The sequence below is a fragment of the Pogonomyrmex barbatus genome, unplaced genomic scaffold, assembly GCF_055798465.1.
Source record: "Pogonomyrmex barbatus isolate J1 unplaced genomic scaffold, ASM5579846v1 scaffold2, whole genome shotgun sequence".
Taxonomy (NCBI): domain Eukaryota; kingdom Metazoa; phylum Arthropoda; class Insecta; order Hymenoptera; family Formicidae; genus Pogonomyrmex; species Pogonomyrmex barbatus.
Window position 1 is genome coordinate 8,798,369 of NW_028297116.1, and position 24,951 is coordinate 8,823,319.

At 38.4% G+C, this 24,951-nt stretch overlaps 2 protein-coding genes across 6 annotated transcripts in view; one reads left to right on the plus strand and one right to left on the minus strand.

Annotated features, from left to right (window-relative positions):
* Window positions 1-2,444: 2,444 nt before the first annotated feature.
* On the plus strand, window positions 2,445-3,435 carry LOC105427591 (coiled-coil domain-containing protein 86). Its single transcript, XM_011639392.2, has 3 exons — window positions 2,445-2,614; window positions 2,966-3,170; window positions 3,254-3,435. Exons 1-3 carry the CDS (start codon window positions 2,445-2,447, stop codon window positions 3,332-3,334), a joined length of 456 nt encoding a protein of 151 aa, XP_011637694.1. The 3' UTR covers window positions 3,335-3,435.
* The window catches only part of LOC105427592 (Fanconi anemia group J protein homolog), a 43,768-nt gene continuing 22,035 nt past the window's right edge, over window positions 3,219-24,951 (minus strand). For all 5 annotated transcript variants that reach the window (XM_011639395.3, XM_089075832.1, XM_089075834.1 and 2 more), the window contains 12 exons: window positions 12,733-12,771; window positions 6,493-6,595; window positions 6,325-6,423; window positions 6,165-6,258; window positions 5,853-6,062; window positions 5,423-5,659; window positions 4,863-5,168; window positions 4,475-4,771; window positions 4,063-4,395; window positions 3,774-3,967; window positions 3,656-3,707; window positions 3,219-3,570 (listed from right to left, as the gene is read on the minus strand). In XM_011639395.3, the coding sequence (XP_011637697.2) occupies window positions 3,469-3,570; window positions 3,656-3,707; window positions 3,774-3,967; window positions 4,063-4,395; window positions 4,475-4,771; window positions 4,863-5,168; window positions 5,423-5,659; window positions 5,853-6,062; window positions 6,165-6,258; window positions 6,325-6,423; window positions 6,493-6,595; window positions 12,733-12,771 (2,066 nt within the window). In that variant the 3' untranslated portion in view covers window positions 3,219-3,468. The remainder of the gene's footprint in view (window positions 3,571-3,655; window positions 3,708-3,773; window positions 3,968-4,062; window positions 4,396-4,474; window positions 4,772-4,862; window positions 5,169-5,422; window positions 5,660-5,852; window positions 6,063-6,164; window positions 6,259-6,324; window positions 6,424-6,492; window positions 6,596-12,732; window positions 12,772-24,951) is intronic.

Here is a 24,951-nt window from a genome sequence, read left to right on the forward strand (position 1 = left end):
CTATCTGTTTCAAGAGTCTATTTTCTGTTTGTACGATATATTTCGTACAAAATGTTTTCCCGTTTACGTTTAAATTAAAGAAATCGCAGTAATGCATATAATCTGCTGGAAGATAAATTGAATCAATAGACATTAGTATTTTTCTAAATGAAATGAGATTTTTTTAAATTTTAGAATTGATTCTTCTTTCTTGAAGACATTATTTTTTTTTTATGCAATCACTTTGTAATTTTCGATTTTTATCTTTATGGATAAACTTTTCACATTGTATACGAATCGACGGATGGAAACTTTATTCTCTTTACTACAGGTGATATATTGTTGTATATTTATTCTGAAGTTATTATCAGAGAGAAACCTGAAAGTGGCTATCGCAGACTTTTTTATGGGACCGTCAAAGCCTTGTACACTACCACCAGTACATATTTTTGAATTTGAAACTGCTTAGCTACATCCATTTTTCAATACTACCAATAAAATCACATTCTGATGTATGTCCGTGCTGCATCCATCATCCATCCATTCATTAAAAATATGCTTATATAATTATACATCTCCACGTAATTTTTTTTGTTGTAGTACTGATCAGTACTTTGCTAAAGAACTGATTAATTTTAACATAGTGTCGCGCTCGCAGCGGATACTCGCACAATTCACTCACGCATTCTCTTACTCGCGAAATAGCGAGATCGTTATATAAAAGAAAAGAAGAGAAGATTTTATTAATTCAGAAGGGAAGATTTTATTAAGAGAAAGCACAAAGAAATACGTAATATTAGCAGCCGCTTCGCGCCGAAAAGGAACTATCTTTCTCTCGTAAATCAATACTCAACGTAGCTGACAAAATTCGAACTCGCTCGTTTCTGAAACTTTAATTGTTAATAACTTTTTAACTAGAGGTGTGCAAACGAAAAATCGACCTGTTATGCCAATGTGCAAACAAATATCTATCGATCGGCTCTATTTAAATTGCGTATCTTTGGAATTCATCCTAAAAACGAATTTTTTTATGTAGAACTGCCGCTCCCCAAGACTTTGTTTGTTAATAACTTTTTAACTAGAGGTGTGCAAACGAAAATTCGAGCTGTTGGCAATGTGCAAACGAATATCTATCAATTGAGCTATTTTTTATTTAATTTACTCATAGTTGGGGAGCTAATGTGAAAATGGTCCCCCGAAATTTGTTTTGTTAATAACTTTTTTACTAGAAGTGTGCAAACGAAAATTTGAAATGTGCATACATGTGCAAACGATGAGCAATCGAATGAGTTAAAGAAACTTTATGTTTTTCAATGTTGGGGGGCTATCTTCACATAGGTGGAAGTATATGGGAAAAACTATGTAGGAAGTATATGGGAAAAACTATGTGGGAAATATATGAGAAAAACTATGTGGGAAGTATATGGGAAAAACTATTTGGGAAGTATATGGGAAGAACTATGTGAGAAGTACATGGGGAAAACTATGTGGGAAGTATATGGGAAGAACTATGTGGGAAGTATATGGGAAAAACTATGTTGGAAGTATATGGGAAAAACTATGTGAGAAGTATATGGGAAAAACTATGTGGGAAGCATATGGGAAAAACTATGTAGGAAGTATATGGAAAAAACTATGTGGGAATTGTATATGGGAAAAATTATGTGGGAAGTATATGGGAAAAACTATGTGGGAACTAAATGGGAAAAACTACGTGGGAAGTATATGGGAAGAACTATGTGGGAAGTATATGGGAAAAACTATGCGGGAAGTATATAAGAAAAATTATGTGGGAAGTATATGGGAAAAATTATGTGGGAAGTATATGGGGAAAAACTACGTGGGAAGTATAACCTGTGTGAAGATAGCCCCCCTAACATTGAAAAACAAAGTTTCTATAGCTCATTCGATTGCTTATCGTTTGCACGTGTATGCACATTTCGAATTTTCGTTTTTTTCTTTTTTTTCACTAATTCAAATTAAATATTTTTATTTAACGTAATATATTTAAGATACAAAGTAGAACAAGATATATGGTAAAATTAAATATAAAGTATTTTAGTTTTATTTCTAATTTCAAACTATTATTATATTTTAATGTGTCTTTTTTTATTATACACGCATTTACAACTATATATTTAATTAATTATACAATCAGACATCAGACAATTCATCAGATATACAATTATGTACAAACTATTGTGATAAAGGAGATCGTCTAACAAAGACTAAATTAAAGATAAAAATAGAGATGACACAAGTTAATAAATCAAGAATAATTTTTTTTTACTTTAATATTTGACATTTTCGGGTACCGGTAATGCAGTTGGCGATGATTGTGTTTCGTTTATCATCCGCATCTTTGCGCTTCTGTAGCCACATGTTGGATTCTAACCTCTGAAAGAAAAGAACTGTTTATATGCCGGAATAATTTAAGAGCTATATTTTGTTAATATTTTCAAAAGATGACGACTAATGAAAACGCAACGTGTATGGAAGATATATTAAACGGCAATGCAGCACCGACACAAAATAAAGATATATCAAAATCGCCTGAACTTGAGAAACGCGAGAAACAATATATTCCACGAGGCAAACCAAAATCTGGTAGGATATGGAAGGAAGAAAAAACGAAGTAAGTTTTACAGTTTTCGATGATAATACAATTCTTTTTTTTCTTCTTTTCATGAATGTTATAGAGTTAAACCATTGTCAAATCTTTTTTCAAACATGATTTATTTTATCTTTATTGCTATTTGAATATTTTTTGTTCAAGGATTTGTTTACTCAATAAATGTTGCATCGAACATCTCATTCGTAATAGTTATATATATTTATAACATAACTCTATTTTAACTCTATTTTAGTAAATCACAATAATTGATGTAGTCTTAAAATTATTTCTGATGTCTACTTTGTTATATCCTAACATTTCATATAATAAATAAGTGTAAAGATATCAATGATGCAAATACTCATTGTACAGATTTTCATCTATAATTAAAACACGTGGAATTCGACTCTCGTTCGCTAAGAAACAAAAATTGAGAGAAGATTTGAAACGTGTTAAAGAGATGTCACGAGCGATTAAGGCTGAAAAGCAGGCACAGAAGGAGGCTAAGAAGCAACGGAGGAGAGAAAACTTGAAGAGAGCAGAAGAGAATAGAAAAAAGAGCGAAATTGTGCAAGTTGTAAGTGGGAATTAATATAATTTATAAATATAGTATATATTTGTTGGGTACACATAAAATTATAAAATTTTTATTATTTCCAGATTACGAATACTACAAAACTCAAAAGAATGAAAAAGAAACAGTTAAGAATGATTGAGAAAAGAGACACAATTAAAAAATAACTTTAAATAGAAAATAGGATATATAAATAGAAGGGAATGCATAACATTATGTTATTTGTTAATCATTTTTAATAAAAATGCTCTTTCATTCAGCGTATAAATTCGGCTCTTTTTTGCATTATCTTTAAATGTAATTAATTTTTTAACTTTTTTCCCCTTTCACGTGCAACTTGTATCGCTACAAAATCTTCAAGATCCATTTGTAGATTGTAATTCTCCTTATAAGTTTGCTTTATCTGCAATATGAATATAAATTATAAATATATATAAATATAAATTGTAAATATAGTTTAATTTATTGTAATGATAATTAGGACTTACATTTGTTCTAATCCACTTTGGTAAATAAGTAATGTTTTTTGACTCTTTAAATCTGTGCAAATAATTGTAATGAAATTTTTATTTATGACTATTATCAAATATTATATCTTGTGCGTACCTTTCATCTACTAGCAGCACAGCACCCCAATCGTTTATATGCCTGACGCAACGACCTATCGCCTGATTTAGTGCCCTAAATGCATTTACGACATACCATTCACTACCAGATAATAATCCTTTAGATGTATTTGAATCATTGTACTTCATCTTTAAGTCTATATCATTGTTTTTATAAGAAAATGGGATGCCCACCTAATAAGTGTAAAAATGATTAAAAAATGTATGATGCATACACATACATGCCTATAAATATGTAAATCCAATATAGAATTTGAAATATTACTTACTGCTAATACGCAACGAGCCTCGTTATCACTAAAATCAATTCCTTCCGCTATCTTGCCTCTGAAAACTGCAAATAAAATAGCTCCGCATGCTTCTCGAAATGATTTAGATGATGATTCCTCAATGACACTACGATATTGATTCATGACTGCGAGCAAATTTTTATTATCTTTCGGCTCCACAAAAATTGACTTCAATTCTGAGAGTTTATTCCACATGCCATTATTCTTCCATCTTTCGTGAAGCGTGTTCATTGCCTTATAAGACGAAAAAAAACATAATACACCATATGGTACTGCATCACATACTTTAAGAATTAATTCACCAAGCTCGTCCTATTATGAAATAAAAAATTTATAAATTATCGTCTGATTTTTGTATACGTCATTAAAACGAAATAAAACTGTTTCTCACCTGGAAATTCAAAGTATTCATATTCTCATATCTGGCATTTAAAAATTTTCCATTTGGCCCTTGTGAAATACATCTTACGTACACTTGATCTGAAGGTATAATATGTTGAGGATTGACTAAATGTGGAAATTGCGTGTCGAGTTCACTTTGAAATGATGTGGTTGGTGTCAAAGTACCCGAAGCAAGTATTATAGAACGGACACTAAGAGCCAAAGGTTTAAAAACTATAGCAGGATTCATACATATTAGCTTAAAAGTTCGTACTTTGCCTCTCGAAGTCCACTCATCACCGAATGCCTGGTAGAAAATAATTACGTAATATGTGATACCATTGTGCAGATCATAATTATGTTGAATGATCGTAATTATATTGCTCAGATGGACTTACAAATTTCTTAGTAGACTCAATCGTTTCTATGACATATACTCTGTAATCATGAACAGAACTGTCTGATGCAAGCGATTGCATAGCGTAACAGAGATACTCAAGAATTTTCTTAGTCTCACGTGAAATAGTGAGCATCATTTCTTCCTTACGAATCTCTTCCTTCATATTTTTCCCAAAATCATTTATAGCCACAGTACTGGCGGCATAAAAATTGGAAAAGCTAAGACTCCCGATGTTATATATGTCGAGCAAAACCCGAAATTCGATGCCAGGCCAATGTTTACTGGTCATATCATTATTAAAACTCTGAAGCATATATATATATATATATATATATATATATATATATATATAATAATATAATAATATAATAATATAATATAATAATATAATATATAATAATAACAAATAAAAGTATCGATTATATAACTATTTATAAATTCGTAAAAAATATCTAAGTATATCTACGAGATAAGAATTTGAATAAGTCACAATGATATATAAAATTCAAATAAAAATAAAAAAACTGACACTTAATTCATTATTTAATAACTACATACGTTCACATCTTCCTTGACATCGACATTTTTAAGAAATTTTACGAAATCCATTAAATATCTGTGAATGGTATCGTAAACATGATGGTCACGGCCTTTGTGTAAAAGATGTAGACATTCTTTAGCAGCATTTGTAAGCTCGTAATCTTTGAGAGAGACACTAGCAGCCTCTCGACATATATCTTCAACATTGTGGGCTTCATCGAGAATTACGATATTTCCTCTCAGATTGATTTGCATCTGTACATTTTAATTATACGGTTTATACCAATATTCGACATTTAATATCATAGAGTGTGAAAGTATTTTATGCTATTTCAGGATAAATTTAAGATATTGAATACTTTGTGAACCAAATATTTTTATTATTATAACGGTTCATAAGTACTTCTTAATTTTAGATGATTGAGTAGCAATCATTTATTATGCTTACACTCTCACGAATTTCTGGATACAGGATATAATTATAAGGACAAAATACGATATCCGCCTGAACCATTAAAGATCTTGCGCCAAAATATGGGCATAGCCTTTTGTTTTTGCCAAACGAGATCAAATCTTCGATATCCCAAGGTGAATTCAATTGACTAAATACCGGTTCTTTCTTATTGGTGTCATTAAAGTAATACTCACATTTTTTAACCTACGCGCAAAAATAATCTCGTTATGTAATTATTTAAGTACTATACGTAAGTATAGTATAATAAATTATTTAAAACTTATATTATATAAAACTTGTAAAAACCTGTAGCGGATCCAGTAGTTCGTGACACAAATCATTCTTGTTCCTATTGGTATTCTGAATACATGTGTGATCTCGACTGCTCAATACAGTCATCCTGAAAAAAAAAACTCATTCATTATACATTCATTTAATAAAATCATATTTTGCAAAGTATTTTTACCTTTTGTGTCTATACGCAGTTTTCTTGAATTCTCTGATAACCTGTTCGATTTGCTTGTGAGTTCGCGTTCCGTAAAATATTTTTGGCACTTTGCGCGATCTGTAATAAACGAGTAGCTTTACTATTCGTTCCTGTACAGATATGCATCTATTATATTTAAGCATTTACTTGGCTTTGCTCGAAATTTCATCGCGCCATTCTTTGTTGAAATATTGTGACGAGTTTAGGAAGAAATTGTCATTTAAAGAATCATCATCGCAACATGAGCTATCTAAATGGATAAAAACATAAAAAAATTATTAACCTTTGCATTTGTAAAGATTTTTATCGGCATTGTAAGATCGGTATTTATAAAAAAAAAAATAAAATAAATTTATGTATATGTATTAACGACGAGAGAAATAGAAATTATTATTAACTGATAAATTGGAGGCAGAAGAGATGTATTTCCCAGTGTTAGAGGAAGTAAGCGGGAGGCGAAGAGACGAGCGCAAAAGATGTCAAAACATTACGAATGCTGGCACGTGAAAGGGCACGAATCCATTGAACGGGATCAATAGGAAGGTTTAAGCCTCTCGTAGCGCTGTGCTGCCTCGACAACAAGCCGGCTACTCGAAGAAGGCATTGAAAAGGAAGCCAATGGAATCGCTCTTAATCCTTTCGTACAATTTACAGAGCCGTAAAAATAGGAATGACTCTCGATGACATCGAGAGCCGACGAAACGGCGGTTATTTACTCGTAATCGGATTTAGAATGAATGAATCTACGGCAAATAAGATTCCGGTATTTCGTCCCGCGAAACTAATCTCTCAACGCCGAAATTATCTTAGAGGTGCACTCGTGGATTTCTACTCGGTACTAAAAGAAAAAATACGTGGCTGAGATGTATATTATTAGGAGGATTTACACGTATCCGTAAAAAAATCAAGTTCAGTAAAAGAGACGCAGAGTCACGCGTTGCACTTTCTCTTCGGCATGTTTTTCCCGTATAATAATGTAGGAGTAACAAGAAATTCGTGTTATTTATTCGAGATAATACTACATCGCCTCGTCATGTGCATGTGATCATGCACATGCATTGAGACTTGAGGCTATCCCGGCGAGCTACCCCTAATTCCTCCTCGCGTTCTGTTCGCGTAGACGTGTTGCAGCGTGTTTTTTTTTTTTTTCTTTTCTTATTCTTTTCTCTACACGCGCGCCCATGTGTGCACTTCGCCCCGACGACGGCGGTTTCCATCGGCGAGAGCACAGGACGAGTGGTACGGTAGCATGGGGCGAAGGGGGGTCTGATTGGCGACGGGGTGAGAAGAGAGGCTAAGACAGGAAAAGCGAGACGGGGCCAATCAGAGCGCGGACTTCGAGGGTGTCGTTGCCAGGCAACGAAACACACCCCAACACCCAAGGGGAGAAAACCCCCGGGGGATACATCATCCGAGCGATACAGTCGGCGCTGAAAGTTATCGCACCCTTGAGAGATAGAGAGGCGCCCTTTTAACTTCGCCCACGAGCTTGGATTTTAACGCCGGATCGTCAAGCGCGACGCTAGATTCGTTCGCAAAAATTAATATTAATTCACAAAAGGACATTGAAACTCAACATTTTAAATACGTGGCTCTGACCTTAGATCGTACACGTTCGATATTATTAAATGGCTGAGGACCGTGCGATTACGCTTTAACTAGATGTACAGGGAAACGAAACTTGCATGGGGCAAGTTTAATTTACGTCACCTTTATCCACATATTAATCACTCGTACCTTTCAAATAAAACAAAAGAAAAAAAAAAAGAAAAAAAAGAAAAATATCAAGTCGAGCCACACAACCCAATCTAATCGCGTAGCGATTCGATCCATTCTACGTCCATTCAGGATTACAACATCCAAGCATGAATGAACTCGTTTCACGTCGATCACTCGCGCTTGCTGTTGCATTCCCTCCTCCCCCGCTCAACCTCTCCTCCCTCGATCCCTCCCCGCCGCACTCTCGTTGCATCTCTTTCTCCTCTTTCTCTCGTTTTCACTATATGCTGAATAAACAGTTGATTCGCGCACATAAAGGCCGCGATTCTTCTCTCTCTCTCTCTCTCTCTCTCTCTCTCTCTCTCTCTCTCTCTCTCTCTCTCTCTCTCTCTCTCTCTCTCTCTCTCTTCCTCTTTTTTTTTGTACTTGCTCGGCGTGCGCTTCCGGCCCTATCGCCGCACAAACGCGACGCGACGCGGCACTTCCACCAGCATTAATTAATCGAATCGTTGTCACCCCACGGTCATCCTCGCATTCGTCCCCGTGAACACTATTTTAAAACCACGACTGGCCGCGGCGGCGCGATCCGTGAATGAAGAGTCATGTTGCGCATTTACGGAATCGCATTTCGATGCGATCTCCTACGTCGAAGTCCTCCGATGACAGGCGTCTTCTGTTTCGCCGCAATGCAGCTGGTATGGCGAGCACAGTCCAGCCGGATCGCCGAGTTTATTCGAACGCTCCGTCACGTCTCGGAAGCCGAGAGTGCTTAAGCTACTTCAACGCCATTGAAACGTCGATACTTTGCTCCCGATATATCGAGTATTTGTTTTTACACAAATGCGTAGAATACGTTAAAAATGTTATCCCGTAGACAACGATTTTAAATATATTCTTTGCATTATTGATATACTGATGATTCATTGATTTTCTAAAAGAGATACCTCCGATACTCGATATAAATAAACGTTTCAGATAAATTCGCGAATCCTAAAATATAACAGAAAATGTTTGTACTATTTTTAAAATGACGAAAAACCCACGCGATATAAAATCTCCTCGAGGGCTCCTTTAATAGAAGTATGCAATTAATTGGAGCATTTATCATCGATAATTGTGGTTTAAGAATGTCTCGCGACGGACGAAGGAGTGGGTTGAATGTCAAGTGCCAATTAGCTCATGGTTACAACCTGATTTTAGGAAATCGTTGCTAATTGGTCGGGCTTGTGGTGCTTCGTGAAACTTTGTGGCCGAATGAGACAAAAGCCGCGGCGAAGTCCTTCCTAATATCCGTCAATTTCGCGGGATTGGAGGGTGAGCAACTTTATACCTTCGAGACTGTTTGATAAAGGATTCTCGAACAAAAGGAAGAACGTACAGAATTCCCTCTCAGGATCGCCTCTTCAATATAATTAGCGGAATTAACGCCACCAGTTAACCAATTCCAAATACCGCTAGACATTTTTTACTTGGCGCGGACCATTAAATTCGTGTAACACCGAAACCGCAATTCGCATTTTAAGCAATATGTACGAAACGCCAATGTTTTTTTTAATCAATATAGAAAAGTGTTATTAACCTTTAATTATATCGGTTATCAATATCGGATGCCAGATTTTTATCGGTATTGACGGAAGAATTGCGAGAGTTCGGAATATAGAGCGCGACAGAAATAAGATTTAAAAATTTCTAAATTTAGAAAAAAAATTTTATGATTAAAAAAACAAAAAATACATGGTACTTTCTAAAAATATTAAACAATTGAATAATACGCGTTATATGAAACATAAAAGTACAGTGTTATAAGTAAATATCATAGAAAAAAATGTAAATAATTTTAAAAAATTATAAATGATTATAATTTTCTTCATTTCAAAGTGAATATATTAGTTTCTTAGAACGTGATAATAAAAAATGGAAGCTGATTGTATCATGTTTAAATATAAAATTGTAAAATATAAAAAATAACAAAAATCACAAAAATAAAGAGAAAAAAACAGCAAAGATGCGAGATTTATCGTGAAATATAAGATATTATTTGGCTTAAGCATGACAAACATTAAAAAGACACTAAGATAAAATTCGAAAATGTTCAAGAAGAAAAAGATATCGACAAAAATGAACTATAATGGAAGAAAACAAAAAGAAGACGACACAAATTCCAAAGAAAAAAAGAAGATTGGCATTTAGTTACCAGACAAAGAGGATGAAGAAATAGTGAAGGAAAAGTGGAAAAAGAAGACAAAAGAAGCATGAGGAGAAAAAGGCGAAGACGTCAAAGAGAGGCGCACGAGGATATCGAAAGACTCTCTTTGGCGACGAGGATGGCAGCGCGAACGACGCGCGCGACGAGGAGGGGGTGGCGGAAGAGGGTAGCGAAGTGCCGAGGGATAGGGAATCGGCGTTTGGTTGAGGGGATTGGGCGAGGGTTCGGTCGCCATGGCGACAAGCAGCCCCCGGGATCCTCGCAGCTCGTTGTCGGGGTTGGTCGAAAAGGGTGGCCCAGGGCGTCCGCCGGGCAGGTTAGGCTGGGCACACAGCCCGAATGTCACTCGGTACAAGGGAGAACACAAGGATGTCCTTCGGACGCGATGGGAAGCAGAGCGAATGCGACGAAGAGGGTGGCGGTGGCAATGGGAGGAAGAGGAAAACGAGGAGGACGAGGAGGTGACGGCGGCGGGGAGACCGCGGCGGCCCAAGATGGCCGACGACGCGACACCCACCATGTCAATAACACCCTTCTTCGGCGCAAACCGACCCCTTCCCGGCCCGCTCCCACTTCTGGCTACCCTCCCCCGCGCATCACCGGCACCCCTTCGCCATCCTTCATCGCCCGCCCCCATAGCCGACTTTCGTAACCATCGACGCTCCGCGTCGAGGACGAAATATCTCGCCACCGTTTCCCTGGCTTCTTGCCTCCGTCGGTAATTAACGCGACCTTCCTGCCGCCGGAAAAGTGTAAAGGGACGCTTGGGGCGGATGGCTTGGACGATGTACGTGGAGACGGACGACGGCGGGGGTTGACGACGGGGGACCATTGCGAGCGAGGGCGTAATTCCGTTAAGTGTCTTCGTAAACTTCGTTAGCTGCATTTCCCGACATTACCCACCCTACCGCGCTGCCGCGCAACCCCCGTCTCCCCGCGTGGCGGAATATGGGCTCGCGAACGACGACGGTGATGACGGCGGAGGCGGTGGCGGTGGCGGTGGCGACAGCCGCCGTCACATGGTCGGTAATGTTACCGCCGATAGGTCGTATCGATGGTCTCTTTCGAGGTTGCGTTATAATATATGGACGTCGAACGGAAATATATTCCATCGCGCGCTTCAACGTCAGCTATTAAACCTAGCAACATCATAAGATATTCGCCAGACCTCAACGCAACGGGGAAAATACATCTTCTGAATATGAAATCACGCTCTTCTGAATTGAATTTTTTTTTTCCTAACTCTTATCGTAACTCGCAACTAGGAAGATAATGTTACGTTTCATATGCTTTTTTTAAATTTTTTTTTTGAAAAATATGTCGAGGTAACTAACAAAAAAAAAATTACGAGTAACTAGCGCAATAACATTCAATAAAATTACACTAATAAAAAAATAAAGCATTCCGTTTTTAAATTGTATATCAGTTTGATGCGCTCGATCGTATTGAGATGTGCGGGCATGCTGTGATATTATTTCGAAAGCTCATGAATAATGGACAACACGTATTAGTGTTGCAAATGTAACATTAGTTACATTCAAATCGAAGATAATGATAATCATTAACCGTAATTTACAAATAATATATGAGTTGATTATGCGCAGTAATTTTCATCGAAGCAAATCCGCGTGCGGTCTCGCGATCACTAACGAACCGAGAACCATAGTCTGCATTGTAACGCACCGTTAAATCATTTTTACAATTTATTATATACAAATAACATTCATAAAACTATTATTAAGCTAAAGTGTGCATAATTATGTAATCTTCTTTTTCATATTTACCACACATTACATTACATTATTGTGTCCGTGTCATGATGAAATAAAAACTATTCTCGCATTATTGAGGCACTGAATAAAAACATAAAATAAAAAAAAATATATATATATATCCGCTGCGATCAATATTTGTCGACTAAAATCAAGTTGGAAATTATTTTAAAGTTTCGTACACAATTAGTAATGTCATCTTTGAAAGAGCATAAAATCTATCAACTAAATATATTGACTATGAACATATTCGTCACGCTGTTACACATTAAATACTCGAGAGTATTCTTCTCGTTTGTGATAAAGAAGCGAGCCGCGGGCAGATGTTAACTGATCGGGATGCTGTATTAAATATAATAACTACGGCGGGTCTTCGCGCTTCAATGGCTCGAATTATGTTACATCATATTCGCTTCGTGCTTTTCGAGTATCGCCATGTACAATAGGGGCAGACACCTGGAACGTTCGCGTAACATTTCGTTTCGTGTCCGAGGATACAATGTATCCACTAAACCATGTAAAACTGACGGAAATCTCTTTCTCTCGACCAACTCTCGGCAACGTTTTCATTAACAAATGCGTTGTCGTAACCGACCGTGTTTTAAACGTAACAGGTGAAACAGGTGCGTCACATCGACAAAAAAATATAATAAATAAAAGAAGAATATATATTTTATCTGTTAGACTTACCTGCATCTATTTTCTCGCAGTTTTCTTGACAGATTTTCTCTGAAACAGAACAATTTTAAATATTATTAAAAAATGACATAAATTCTCGGGAAAAAAAAGTATTTTTTTAAGTGAAGATTTTACAATTTCAAATTGATGGATACTATCGAGAAACAACTAAAATAAATACATAAATAAATATGCATAAATATATATATAGTTATATATTTATATATAAAATAAATATTCCATTAATTATATAGTTGCCAATTTCATTATCTTCATTGTTTTTGTATAGTAAGTGATTTAAATTTTTCGTGATATTATATACACATAGGGAAAAAATTGTCTTTAAATCTGTATTTTATCGTTAGATGGACACAAGATTTAGAAGCAAAATGGACAGGAGGAAATGAAAAATTACCGCGCGAAGCAACGCGCGGCCGATGCGAGGAAAAAGGAAATAATGGCAAAGAAAAAATCTCTCAGGGCAACACGGACCGCGCTGAAAAGATCCTCGCTAATAGGCATTATATTTTTCGTTCTGTACATTACGAAAGGCAGTCGGATTATATAGGCCTGTCAGCGGCCTAATAACTGGTCTAAGACCAATCTCGCATCTGATACGGGAAAAAGGACCCTTTCCTATACATTGTGTGCATTAAATACTAATCGCAACGCGCACGAGCATGCTCGCGATATAATAGCATCAAGGTAGGCAAGCTTTATTCGTATGACAGCTTCAAAGGGTGCCGAAACGTAAAAAAAAAAAAGAAAAAAAAATACGTTCCGTAAAACGTCAATGTGCTTCGTGAAACTTCTCGCGTCAGTTTCTTTAATAAAAATGATCTCAAAATATAAAACTGTATTATGGAGTATATTCTCTATTTTTTTTTTAACTCTCTTTAAAAATCTCATAACTAGAAACAAAAGGGAAAAGCTGGAAATAGATAATAGCGCTCGTTGTGTTACTGAATTCGCTTCGTATCGCTCTTTCTGTAATTTCGCGAGAGAATAGACATCCCAGAAACGGATGTAACTCGCTCTCGCTGTACCGTTATTAAAATAGCGCCTTCGTATTTGCAAACGCCACGAGGCTATCGGCCATTTTCTGTCGCCGCATGGTGATCCCTGCCCCAATGTGGTCGGTTGCTGCAATTTCCTCCCTTGCTCGCTCCGAACGCGTTTTGCCTCCAAAGGGGTTGCTCAAGCTCATGCTCCTCCAGTAAGGGGTCGCCGCACAGAGGGTTCATCTCTCATGCGGGGTTGATGGCACGGAATTTCACCCCCGTGGGGTCGACCGCGGCGAGATATCCCAGGATATTATCCCTCGGGAAACCGTGTAATGAAACCGTTCCGGCACCCCCGTGGCATTATTCCTTCACCGATATAGATTACCATTCTCAACAAGGATATAGGTGCATGATACGAGGCACAGCTGCATGTCGGCATCGATACGCCCCCTCCTTTTCACATATCGTCCCTTAGCGGAGGATAAACATAGCAGAGCCAGTGTTAGCAACGACAGCATCATTAAGAAATCCCCGAGCTTCATTACATGAGCCGTTTCACCCTTTTCAGAATCGACCGGTCGGCCATTTTCTATCAATTTCTCGCGAGGGGTGCATAAAATGAATACGCGATAGAATATCGCGAGTTTACAAAACGGATCTTTGACGTCTGAAATATCGCACAAGTTATTACACGCATAAAAACAATAACAACATTATTTTAACATTAAACATTGCATGTAATTGCGCAATTGCATGTAATTGCGTATAAAAATTGAAATTTTTTTCTATCACTTTCCTCTCCTTCCTCTCCAAGAGAGGAAAGTGATAGAAAAACATTTTTGAAATACGTTTATAAAATACAAAAGATGCAATTTTATGATTGTTATAGAACGTAGCGAAGAATCATTGTTTCGACCGGTTTATATTTAACGAGGATGGATTAGCGAGGAGAGAAGACCAGCATACTATGGGTATCGTATTATTAGTGAATCCACGTAATTGCTTCATCCCTTCATGCATCATACCAGCATTTTTTGATTCTTCTCGACATTCATGGGGACCAGATAACGAGATATCATGTGTCGAAAGATGGTAGTTTTTGAAAATGACGACACGCTGTTTTATGGAACATGTCGCACATGCGAGGAGAATAAATAATAGCGTGTCTCCCTCCTCTTTATCTAGATAACATCTTAAAAATAATTTAAAAAATTCAATATATATTTCAGACATTTTTTGCACGTTTGGTTAACAATATAAATAAAGGATATTTAGATTTAACGTGATAACGGTTCACCACGCATACGGAAAAGAGAGATTTTCGTATACGAATGCTCTTTCTTTGAGCATGCAGAGCACAGATACGTACAGTAAACGTATCTTCGTGTGTATGTGTACATGCCTTTTATACGTTAACATACGTTATATGAAAAACTTCTCATTTATGTGCAATTTTTCTGCGATTCACTCGCGAGTCGCATCTTGCGTTTCGCGTCTGCGCTTCATTTTCCTTTTATCTATTCCGTTCGTATCCGTCTCGCTGTTTTTCCATCATTTTACATTTTCATCTTTTTTCCTGTTCAGCCGTATCACCGCCAATAGACGTGCTGTATTAATCAATAATTAATATCTACATATGTAATTATCAGGAAACACCGCGTGATACGTCCATAAGCTAAGCTTATCTTCGAAATTTCCTCGAAACATTTCCAAAGCCTTTTCCCTGAAAATGTTAGCAAACTCTTTTGCCTTTTACTCCGAGCCACCATCGTTTCTTTCAACGTTATATCATTATTTGTGAATAAATTTTGTAGAATGCAGAAATATTGAAATTGGCCTATTCAAGCGACTTTCCTTTGAGACTCGCTTTCACGATGAGTTACTACCTACCGAACGATAATATCATTTTTCTTTATTTTTGGATTAGAATTGCGTTGTCTTCACATTGAAATGTGACAAATGATGACAATAATTGATCACAAAGAGAGGCGATCTCGCGAGGTTGTGAAACGAGGCTTCTCTCAACTTATTCATTATACATTTACGCGTTATGTATAATTGTTCTTATTGCGCAATAACTTTAATCTCGCTTCTGAATCTGACTGCGGAAGCCACCTACAGAAGCGTCGGCACGTTTCTTCAGATCGTTGACTTCGCTGTCAATGAAACGTCCTGTAGCTTCGCGCGGCATACAGAAGCGCGGGGTCTGTTTCTCGAGGACCTTACGAGAGAGCAGTTTCCGATTCGTCGTACAATATGACGGAAATGTCAATCAATTAATAAGCATAACGAACCTGACTAATTTCCGCCTTTGTTCCGCTACGCGGCCCTGGATAGATGAATAAGTGGCCATTATGCGCGTGTACATGCGGCCTTTATGATTGGTCAGATTCGTATCACGACAGCCGGTTCCGCTTTTACCAGGCCGAGCCGCGGCCGACGCGGCGAAATCTCGTGAACCTTTTTTAACCGCGTGCACGTGCCGACGGGATATCGTTTTCGTTCTCTGCATCGCCCTCTCCCGCCTTCCTTCTTTCGTCAACTCGCGGACGCTTTTTTCTTCCTTACGCTTGCATCTTTCGCCGCTCCTGCGACCAGCGCAATGGCGGAGACGGAGAACAAAAAAGAGAAACAAATCGGCGGCAAATTATCATATATCGTATTTAATAGGTATTTTAATATTTATATATATATATATATATATATATATATATATATATATATATGTGTGTTTAATTTAGTAACGTCGAGTAATTTGATAATAACATAAATCAAGAAATATCATGCTCTTATAAATATACATATGTAATTCTAAGATGATGACCTTAAGTAAGTCTAAATAGAACGATTGATAAACGCAATGACTGTGGTAAAAAAATTATGTAGTTAAATATCACTCTACTGAAACATTCGAGGAAGCAGAAAAATGTAAAAAAAATGCAAATAAAAAATCAGTATTTCACGCGGCTACGAATCACGTTTTTATATTCATGGAAATATCCAAACAGGCTAGGTGAGAAACCAATGGTTATGAGCCAAACGCGCGTCGTTACGCCTTCTCTGTGCTTTCATTGTACGATTGAAAAATATTTGCGTACATTTCCGAGCGCGATTATACATTTTTCACCATATCTTTTCTCGCATATTTAGCGATTTTAAAATTTTATATACTTCACATGCACACAACTTCAATTAAATTGTGAAATGAAATTAAAAGGGATTATATGTAAAATCCACTTTCTTCTCTAAATCGACTATTAAATATTTCATTAGAAATAATAAATAGTCCTTAAGTGACAAGTGGTAAATTTAATTTAGTATGATCGGACCATTAATAATAAATATTAATTAAAATTATAGAAGTGTTTCATTTTGCACGTCAAAAGATTTATTTTCAACGATAACAATTGTCATCGATGAACCGATTAAAAATCACTCTTCAGCTTCGACCGATTACTTGAAAACTTTTCCAAGGGACCGCGAATAATAAAGGCGGAAAGGGTTGAAAACTTCGCTGAAGGATCATCGCGCTTTAAACGTTTTCATTTCGTGACGTTTCTCCGGACGCAAAGGGCCGCAGAAAGGAAAAAAAAAAAGAGAGCAGAATGGGGAAAGGTCCGCGATGGCGTCGTAGGATTCGTTGCTGATTGGACGATGGCAAGGGTACGCATTTTTAGCCACCCTTCGGATCTGCCCTCATTGTCATTTTAATTTCGATCCCCTCGGGGGCTAACGGAGGGTGGAGCGTAACAGGGGGAACGCTATAGGAGCTACGCACTCTTGGCAAGATTGGCTCGACGACGCAAAAACTGGTTACAACGGAATACGGTAAGATTATACTGGGTGTTCTAAAGTAAAGATGATAAAAGAATTTTCATTTATTTATATTTGATTTAGTTAATTTCTCTAGGAAAGTACATATTATATCAAATAATTATCCCGATTAGAGTATATAACTTCTGAATCCAATTATCATTAGATTATCTCTCACATTCATAATTCGTATCTTTCATATAATACACGTAAAAAATATTTTTTACAACATCGTTATAAATTATATAATTGATAAAAGTTATGAATTTAGATATCAATTAGATATTTTGACCTATTTTGCTCTAAGGATTATTTTATTTGGAGTTTCTCAGCGTAATTTCTACTTAACTTCTATGATTTTATGTCTCGTTAACTAACTCCCGGATATAAACCTTCTATCTATGGGTCATAGTTACCATAAGCGATCGAATATCGGTGTCGATCAAACGACGAACAAGTCGTCTTGAAAATAAGAGAGAAAAAGAGAGAGAGAGAAAGAGAGGAAGGGGGGAGAGAGGGCGGAGAGAGAGAGAGAGAGAGAGAGAGAGGGGGGGGGCTTCCGATAGAAGCAGAAACGGATTAAAAAAGAGAAAGACAGGCAGCCGGCAGAAAAGAGAGAATAAGGTAACAAAAAAATGTCGGAGAAGTAGGAAGAGGGTGGTTAAAGGGTGGCAAGCGGCAACGGGGGGATGGGTGCCTTTCATCCTCTTCCTCCTCCTCCTCCTCCTCTCGCCGAGGTTTTCCGCAGGAAGAGCACAACCCCCGGCTGCGTGTGACAGCCATTTTAATTCCGAGCCCCGAGGGGGCCCCTGATTTTCATTCCCCATGATGGAACATCACCCGCCTGCCCGCCCTTGCCACCGCCTCATCCCTCTTTCACCTCTTCCCTCCTCCTCCTCCTCCTCCTATGCGGTGAAAAAGCTTTCAGACCGCATTCGCGAGCATGAGGGAGCTCGGATGAGCACCATGCTCGGCGCCGCGCCGGCTATCTTGGCTGTCGCATCGCGAATCAAATAAAAGCTCCGGCTGTGGGGTTGCAGGGATGAACCGTCGTCGTTTAATTTCGGGAATAAGAACTCCGCCGGCGCGCTCGAGCGCTGCTCACTTCCCGCAGGCACCACTATCGACTGATCGACGAAATCTAGCTGATGCCAGCTGTTTTATTTTCTTGTTGCAAATGCAAAAAAGAAGAAAGAGATAACTCGCGAAATGTATCGAAAAAGTTTTATGATCGTTCAATATGTCGGTTATTTTAATTCTACATACAAATATTTTTTTATAATAATTTTAACAAATGTATTATAAATACCTTCCATCGATATTACTTTGGATCTCAAAATATCATTACGTGTCACTACAAAATAAAATACCCATAAAATTTAAATTCTTTTGAAATAAAAAGGTGAGAAAAATTCTTTTGAAATAAAAAGGTGAGAAAAATTTGATGGAAGTGTATACATGTGTATGTATGTATGTATGTATGTATGTATATTTAAATTTCTATTTTTAATTTTACTTCTTAAGATGCCATTCATTTTTACGTTTAAATTTCTTTAATGATACAGCATGATACTTCGCCATCGTTATTTATTTTTTTCATCGCAAACCAAATTAATACTTCGGCGGAGATAGACGCATGCGAAAATTGCGTCTTTCTTCACGCAGGTAGGTGCCTTTTTCCGCGGCAAAATGATAGCCGTGCGATATCTTGCTGCAACATCTCGTGCACCGTCTTTTTTCCTCATTATCCTCCATCCAACCCTATGGCATCACCACTGTCGTCGTCGTCGTCGTCATCGTCGTCGTCGTCGTCGTCGTTCTCGTCGTCGTCGTCCGCTCCCTTCCTCACCGTCGCTCACCGTGACTCACCGGGGGCGTCTAATAATGTCGCCAGCCAGCCGTTCCACCCCTGGCTCAACTATCTATTCCCCCAGTCACCTCCGCGCACCCCACGCACCGGATGTGCGGCTGTGGAAGGCGGCCGGAGCGTTGAGGGTGGCGGCGGGCCGCGCCATATCTGCCGCCGACAAAATGAGCCTCGCTTAGCCGGCCACCCCCCGCGTGCACCCCGGCATGCTATCCTGCCGCCAACCCCTCCGGCCGTGGGTGAAGCAGCGAGAAAACGATTCGCGCCACCGACTAGATACCCCAACGACGAAGTTTTGCGCGGAACATTGTCTCGGCTGAGCCATTGTCTCGGTTCCTGGAGAACGAAATGGCAGTATTGAAACTTCTCGTCGTTTTCCTCAATTCCTCAAGCCCATTTTTTATCTTTTATTTTTTATTTTTCACTCGCGACATCTTTCCGCACGAAACATTTCTCCACTCTCTTTAATCATTCGAACAAATAATCCATATGAAATATTATTATTATCGTAATAATAAAGTCGGAAAATATACTTAGAGATCAGACTGATTCCTTCGCCGTTGCACACCGTAAAATTAAAATCTTTTCAAAGTTCAGATTTATGGTTGACTTGAAAGAAATCATTTTATTGTAAAACCTATCGAGTTTCGTGATCGAGCAAATAGATTTTTTGAGCGATAGGAGACGCGGCTTAGATTCGGGGAGGATTATTTGAAAATCGAAACTGGGTTATTGAAACTTCGTTTTGCCGCTCGCAGATCCGCCAGTAAAACGATACCCTTTTCCATAGATACATTCGATTGAATATCGAAATACGTTAGAACACAGTATTTAGCGGAAATAGATTATATTCCTGGTTAGAGATTGTTACGGTACTTCTCTTTTATGCGTTACCCTTTTCATCTTTTTTAAATTAATTACGTTTTGATGTTACTTGATAAATTTCATTTATTGCACGCTTACGTTTTACAAGGCGCACACATCGCGAATAATAATAACAATTTTAACCATGGTTTAAAAATGACATTTTCCAGGATGGCCGGTACGCGAGATCGTAGCATCCAATTGTGGCTTTGTATCAGCGCGACGCGACGCAGAATGTGAAATTAATTAATTTCATAATTCATAAGCAATTGTATGCAATAATGCATAAGGTTGACGTAATATGCCCTAGCCGTAACGTTGCAACTTGGAAATGGCATAATTACACGCGCGATAATTTTATTATTTGTAATTACAAATGCACCGACGTTCCGTATCTGCGCTTCAATTAAAAATGCCCGTTAAAAGGCACAAATCGCTCTATCACGACAAATCGTCACTGTAAAGAACGTGGCTAAAAGATAATTGGAGCAAAATATCCTGTATATAATTGCAATATGTAATTGCAATTAATTATATTATATAATATTTGTTCGCGGCAATTTTTCAATTTTTGCAAAATTCGCTCCAACAGTGAACGACCAGGCATAATCTCCATTTGTTCCGCGTGTTAATCTAAACTTTTTCCCCATACTGTATTTTGACTTCCGAATCGCTGGTTCTCGCCCTGCAAAATGCACGACCGGCCGTCGAACGCAACTATCAAGTAGCAATATCCTGAAGCAGACACGTGCAACCACGAACAAAGCATTCCGATTTCAGAGAGATAGTGATCAAAGTAACTTCGGTTCGTGGCCCGCGGAGCAAATCTCACGCTGTGAATGCAATTTATTGTTTCTCACTCGTAAACGCGGGCGCAATCGGCAGCCATCGAAACGACTTGTAATCGTCGATGATCAAGTAGCAATTAGAGTGGCCCGGAATACGAATCCTCCTCGTTCGGAAAATGGAGGCCACAGGGAGCTTGCTGCCCGAATGAATCACCCTGTGGCCCGCTCGACTTTGCCGTGTGCAAATATGGCGCTGTTGAACGCGCGGAATCATCGCGCAGAAAATTTGATGAAGTGTCTGCGCGCTGAAGACGCATAACTGGGTGGTTTGCGTCTCGAGGATCAAGTTTCGAAAAGATCGGTTCTATGTAGCAAATGTTGATTTATACTGTACGCAAACTTATAATTATTAATATTTTTTTTTTACATATAAATAGCGTATTGATGGATGTATTATGGATTCTTCGCAAGATTCTGTCAAACTATCAATGTTTGCACTCTGACTCAATTTACAATTTATTTTGTACAAATTTTTCTTGATGTACGAGAATTATTTCCTCTATCATTTTTAAACATTTTATAATTTTTTTATATCGTTATTACATTTTTTTAAACAAAACGATATATTAGATTAATATGGATTAATATTGGATCATACAAAAACCAGTCTGTAATTTTATCCAATATGCTTGTATATAAAGTCACTAAAATCATTTATCTAACGCAATTTCATCTATTTCCATTGATAATTAATTTTGGTGCCATAATTCGGGAAAAGCTACTATTTGAAATTACTGTCATAACCATTGAATATAACGCAAAAGCGGGAACATGTCACAACCAACGTGCGAATGTTCAATATCTGCGAACGAAAGTGCAGTTGGCCGGGCGCGAGTTAGACAGGGAGTCTCTCAGATTGGATCACTCGGTAGATTATTTGGCTTTATGGTGCGGGGAATATACTATGCCAATATGACGTAGAGGGCTTGTTCACAGCGAGGGTGGTGGTAGCCATGGTAACGGCGGCACCCGCGAGTGTCGGCTCCAACGCCACCAGAATCCCTCATCTCCCTCCTTGCCCAGCCACCCTCTGTGTTACCACCCTCCCCCCGCCACCCGATAGCCCTCTAACCCTCCCTCCGCCACCCAACGCCAGCAAAGCCGCCTCTCGCCCACCCTCGTGCCAGCGTCAGCACCCTTCACTCGTCCCCCTCTGCCCGCTCTACTTCGAGGGCGAAAGCTACCCCTAAAACCGTCCTGTAACGGATATACATATGTACATAGATTATATAGGCGCGTATATGTATATGATATACACTCATATATGTAATACACACACACACACACACACACACACACACACACACACACACACACACACACACACACACACACACACACACACACACACATAAAGAGAAGAGGTATACATATTTTCTCTTTCATATATGTATATATACACATACACGGCGCTCCTATGCACACATACATATAGGCAAGCAGGGTATCTACTGCCTCCACGATCAATATGGTGGACAGACGCACCGACACCCTCCAGGGGAAGGCCAACTCGATTTACGAAATTTCGTCCTTCCCTCGATTCTGTCCGGCTCTTTTTTTCGGCAGACGCAGCATCGCCGGAGAATGGCGTCGCGACGGTTCGACTCGATTTCGGAGGGGTGGAGCACGACACGCGGCGGAGACGTATTAATTGCGAGCGATTCTTTTTCCCTATGGCGCACACCAGGGGAGGAACCCCGATCATTCGAAAAGGCAAAAGGTAAGTCAAGAACAATGAAGTGACATTCTGCCATTTTGCCTCTCGCGAATTTCTTTCGTCATCTCGTGCATCTCGTATACGAGATAAAGCTCGAGAGATACGATGTATGAATTCGTTCTTAAATTCGTTGCGGGCGTAAAACAGCAGCATCCGCGAGAGGATCGAAATAAAAATTTGTATCGAGAACGATATTTCGAATCGCTGCATTAAGTCGAGATCGCGCGATGTGAACGGACGATTGATGGAAGCTGGAAGGGAGATAAATGTATCGGCGGTGTATGTATGAAAACGGACAGATCACGATTGATGGGATCTAAAGAACCCCCGGGGTACTTTTGCGGAGCGTTTAGTTATATTCGCTTCCTCTTTTTCCGCGGGAGTAACTACTCAATAAAAACAACCGGCCGTCTGCCGATCGCTCCGGGCCGGTCGGGATGCCGGCTGCGTCGAATTGATGTCATCGCGCACAAACGGAATTACGAGTTTACTTGTTACTCGCAATCTTCTCGAAAAGCGTTGACGCTGTTTGTTATGATGCGCAATGTTTCTGGTCTGGCCAGTCGTCCCGGATGGCGTTCGCGAACAGCAATCTTACACAACCGATTCCACATCCATTCGTCGCTACTGTTGAACGCAGTCCGGCAAACGATCAATCTTATAACGTCATGCACAGTGATGGAAACGTCAAGAAACGTTTTTAAATGAAAGTTTTCGAACAAATAGAAAAAAAAGTCAGAGTCCTTCGAAGAAAAAAAGAATTAGTGTTATTACAATAATAATAAAGGTATTACATACCATAAATGTAATCGGTATCTTTGGAATCTGTAAAATATATAAATCTTAAAATAAAAACATGTGTGTGAGTAATCTAATTTCTCTATAAGACAGTTCAGGATAAAATATATATACAGAATGACAATCAGAATTAAATATATATATATATATATATATATATATATACAGAATGACAAATAATCATTTCCCTTATAAAGATAGTTAATTGCGAAATATCTTGAATAATCTCGTGGAAGCATTAAAAATTAATTTCGGAATTTAATATAGTCTCATTTAGCGTACGTGTAAACTTAACAAATTGATTTCAAATAGCTTCGCACGAAGCAGAAACTGGATCGCACTGGTTATTCCCGCAGCCGCGAGAATTATTGTCCCGGGTTAATTACCGTGGGAACATTACGCGGTACACGGAAGTTAATAAAAACTTTCGGAGCGCGAATATAAACGCAGGTTGCCACGCGAAAGTATGACGCGTAAATACATTACAATTTTCCGCGTTTCGCATCCAATTTATTTATTATTGACCAGTGCCGGTATTAATGTCCGCGTTATGTTTATTCATCAGTAAATTATCGGGCGAGCGTCCAATTTATTTTTCGTGCGATATACCTCTCTCTGCAATATATCCTTATTTAATTGCCACGACTCATATCCCTGCTCAATAAAATATCAAGTCATTGAAAAAATAACCTTTCGACGTCGATGATCGTTTGCATTTGTCCGTCAATTAATATTAGAATTCAATATTCATCTATCAATATTTAAAAAGTACGATTCCGTCACATAATATTCAAATAAACAAGACATAAAAACGAATGTGTTTCATATGTGTGTGTGTGTGTGTGTGTGTGTGTGTGTGTGTGTGTGCGCGCGCGCGCGCGTGTGTGTGTAAGAATATAAAATCTTTTTAGTTTCTTATAACAATTTTATTAGGCAAAGAAAATCTAGGAGAGATTTTGTATACATTTAATGCAACATGTCAAATGGATGAGAACGCCAAGGTATCGATGCCTGAAAATGTAGACTATAGTACAAAAGAGAGCCATTATTAATCGCGCGCTTAAATTATATCGGGGAAGAGTTCAGGTGTGCAAACAAGCCTGCGGCCAAAGTTGCCAAAAGCCCGAGCGCAGCACCGCAGGATTTAATCCTTCGCCCGTCGGCGATTTCGTTGATTTTCAAAACGCGAAACGACACGTCGCCCCTCAGGGCGAGGCACGCCCATGAGAAGTAAGATGGATCTGTCGATACATCGCCTGAAAGCGCGCAGCTTTCGATTTTCAGTTACGGCGATTGCGTTTTTAAACGTCGGCCTGGCTG

Coding starts and splice junctions, on each gene's coding strand:
- LOC105427591 (XM_011639392.2), top strand. CDS start 2,445: ATGACGACTAATGAAAACGCAACGTGTATGGAAGATATATTAAACGGC. Junction 2,615..2,965: donor TGGAAGGAAGAAAAAACGAA/GTAAGTTTTACA, acceptor CTCATTGTACAG/ATTTTCATCTATAATTAAAA. Junction 3,171..3,253: donor AGAGCGAAATTGTGCAAGTT/GTAAGTGGGAAT, acceptor TATTATTTCCAG/ATTACGAATACTACAAAACT.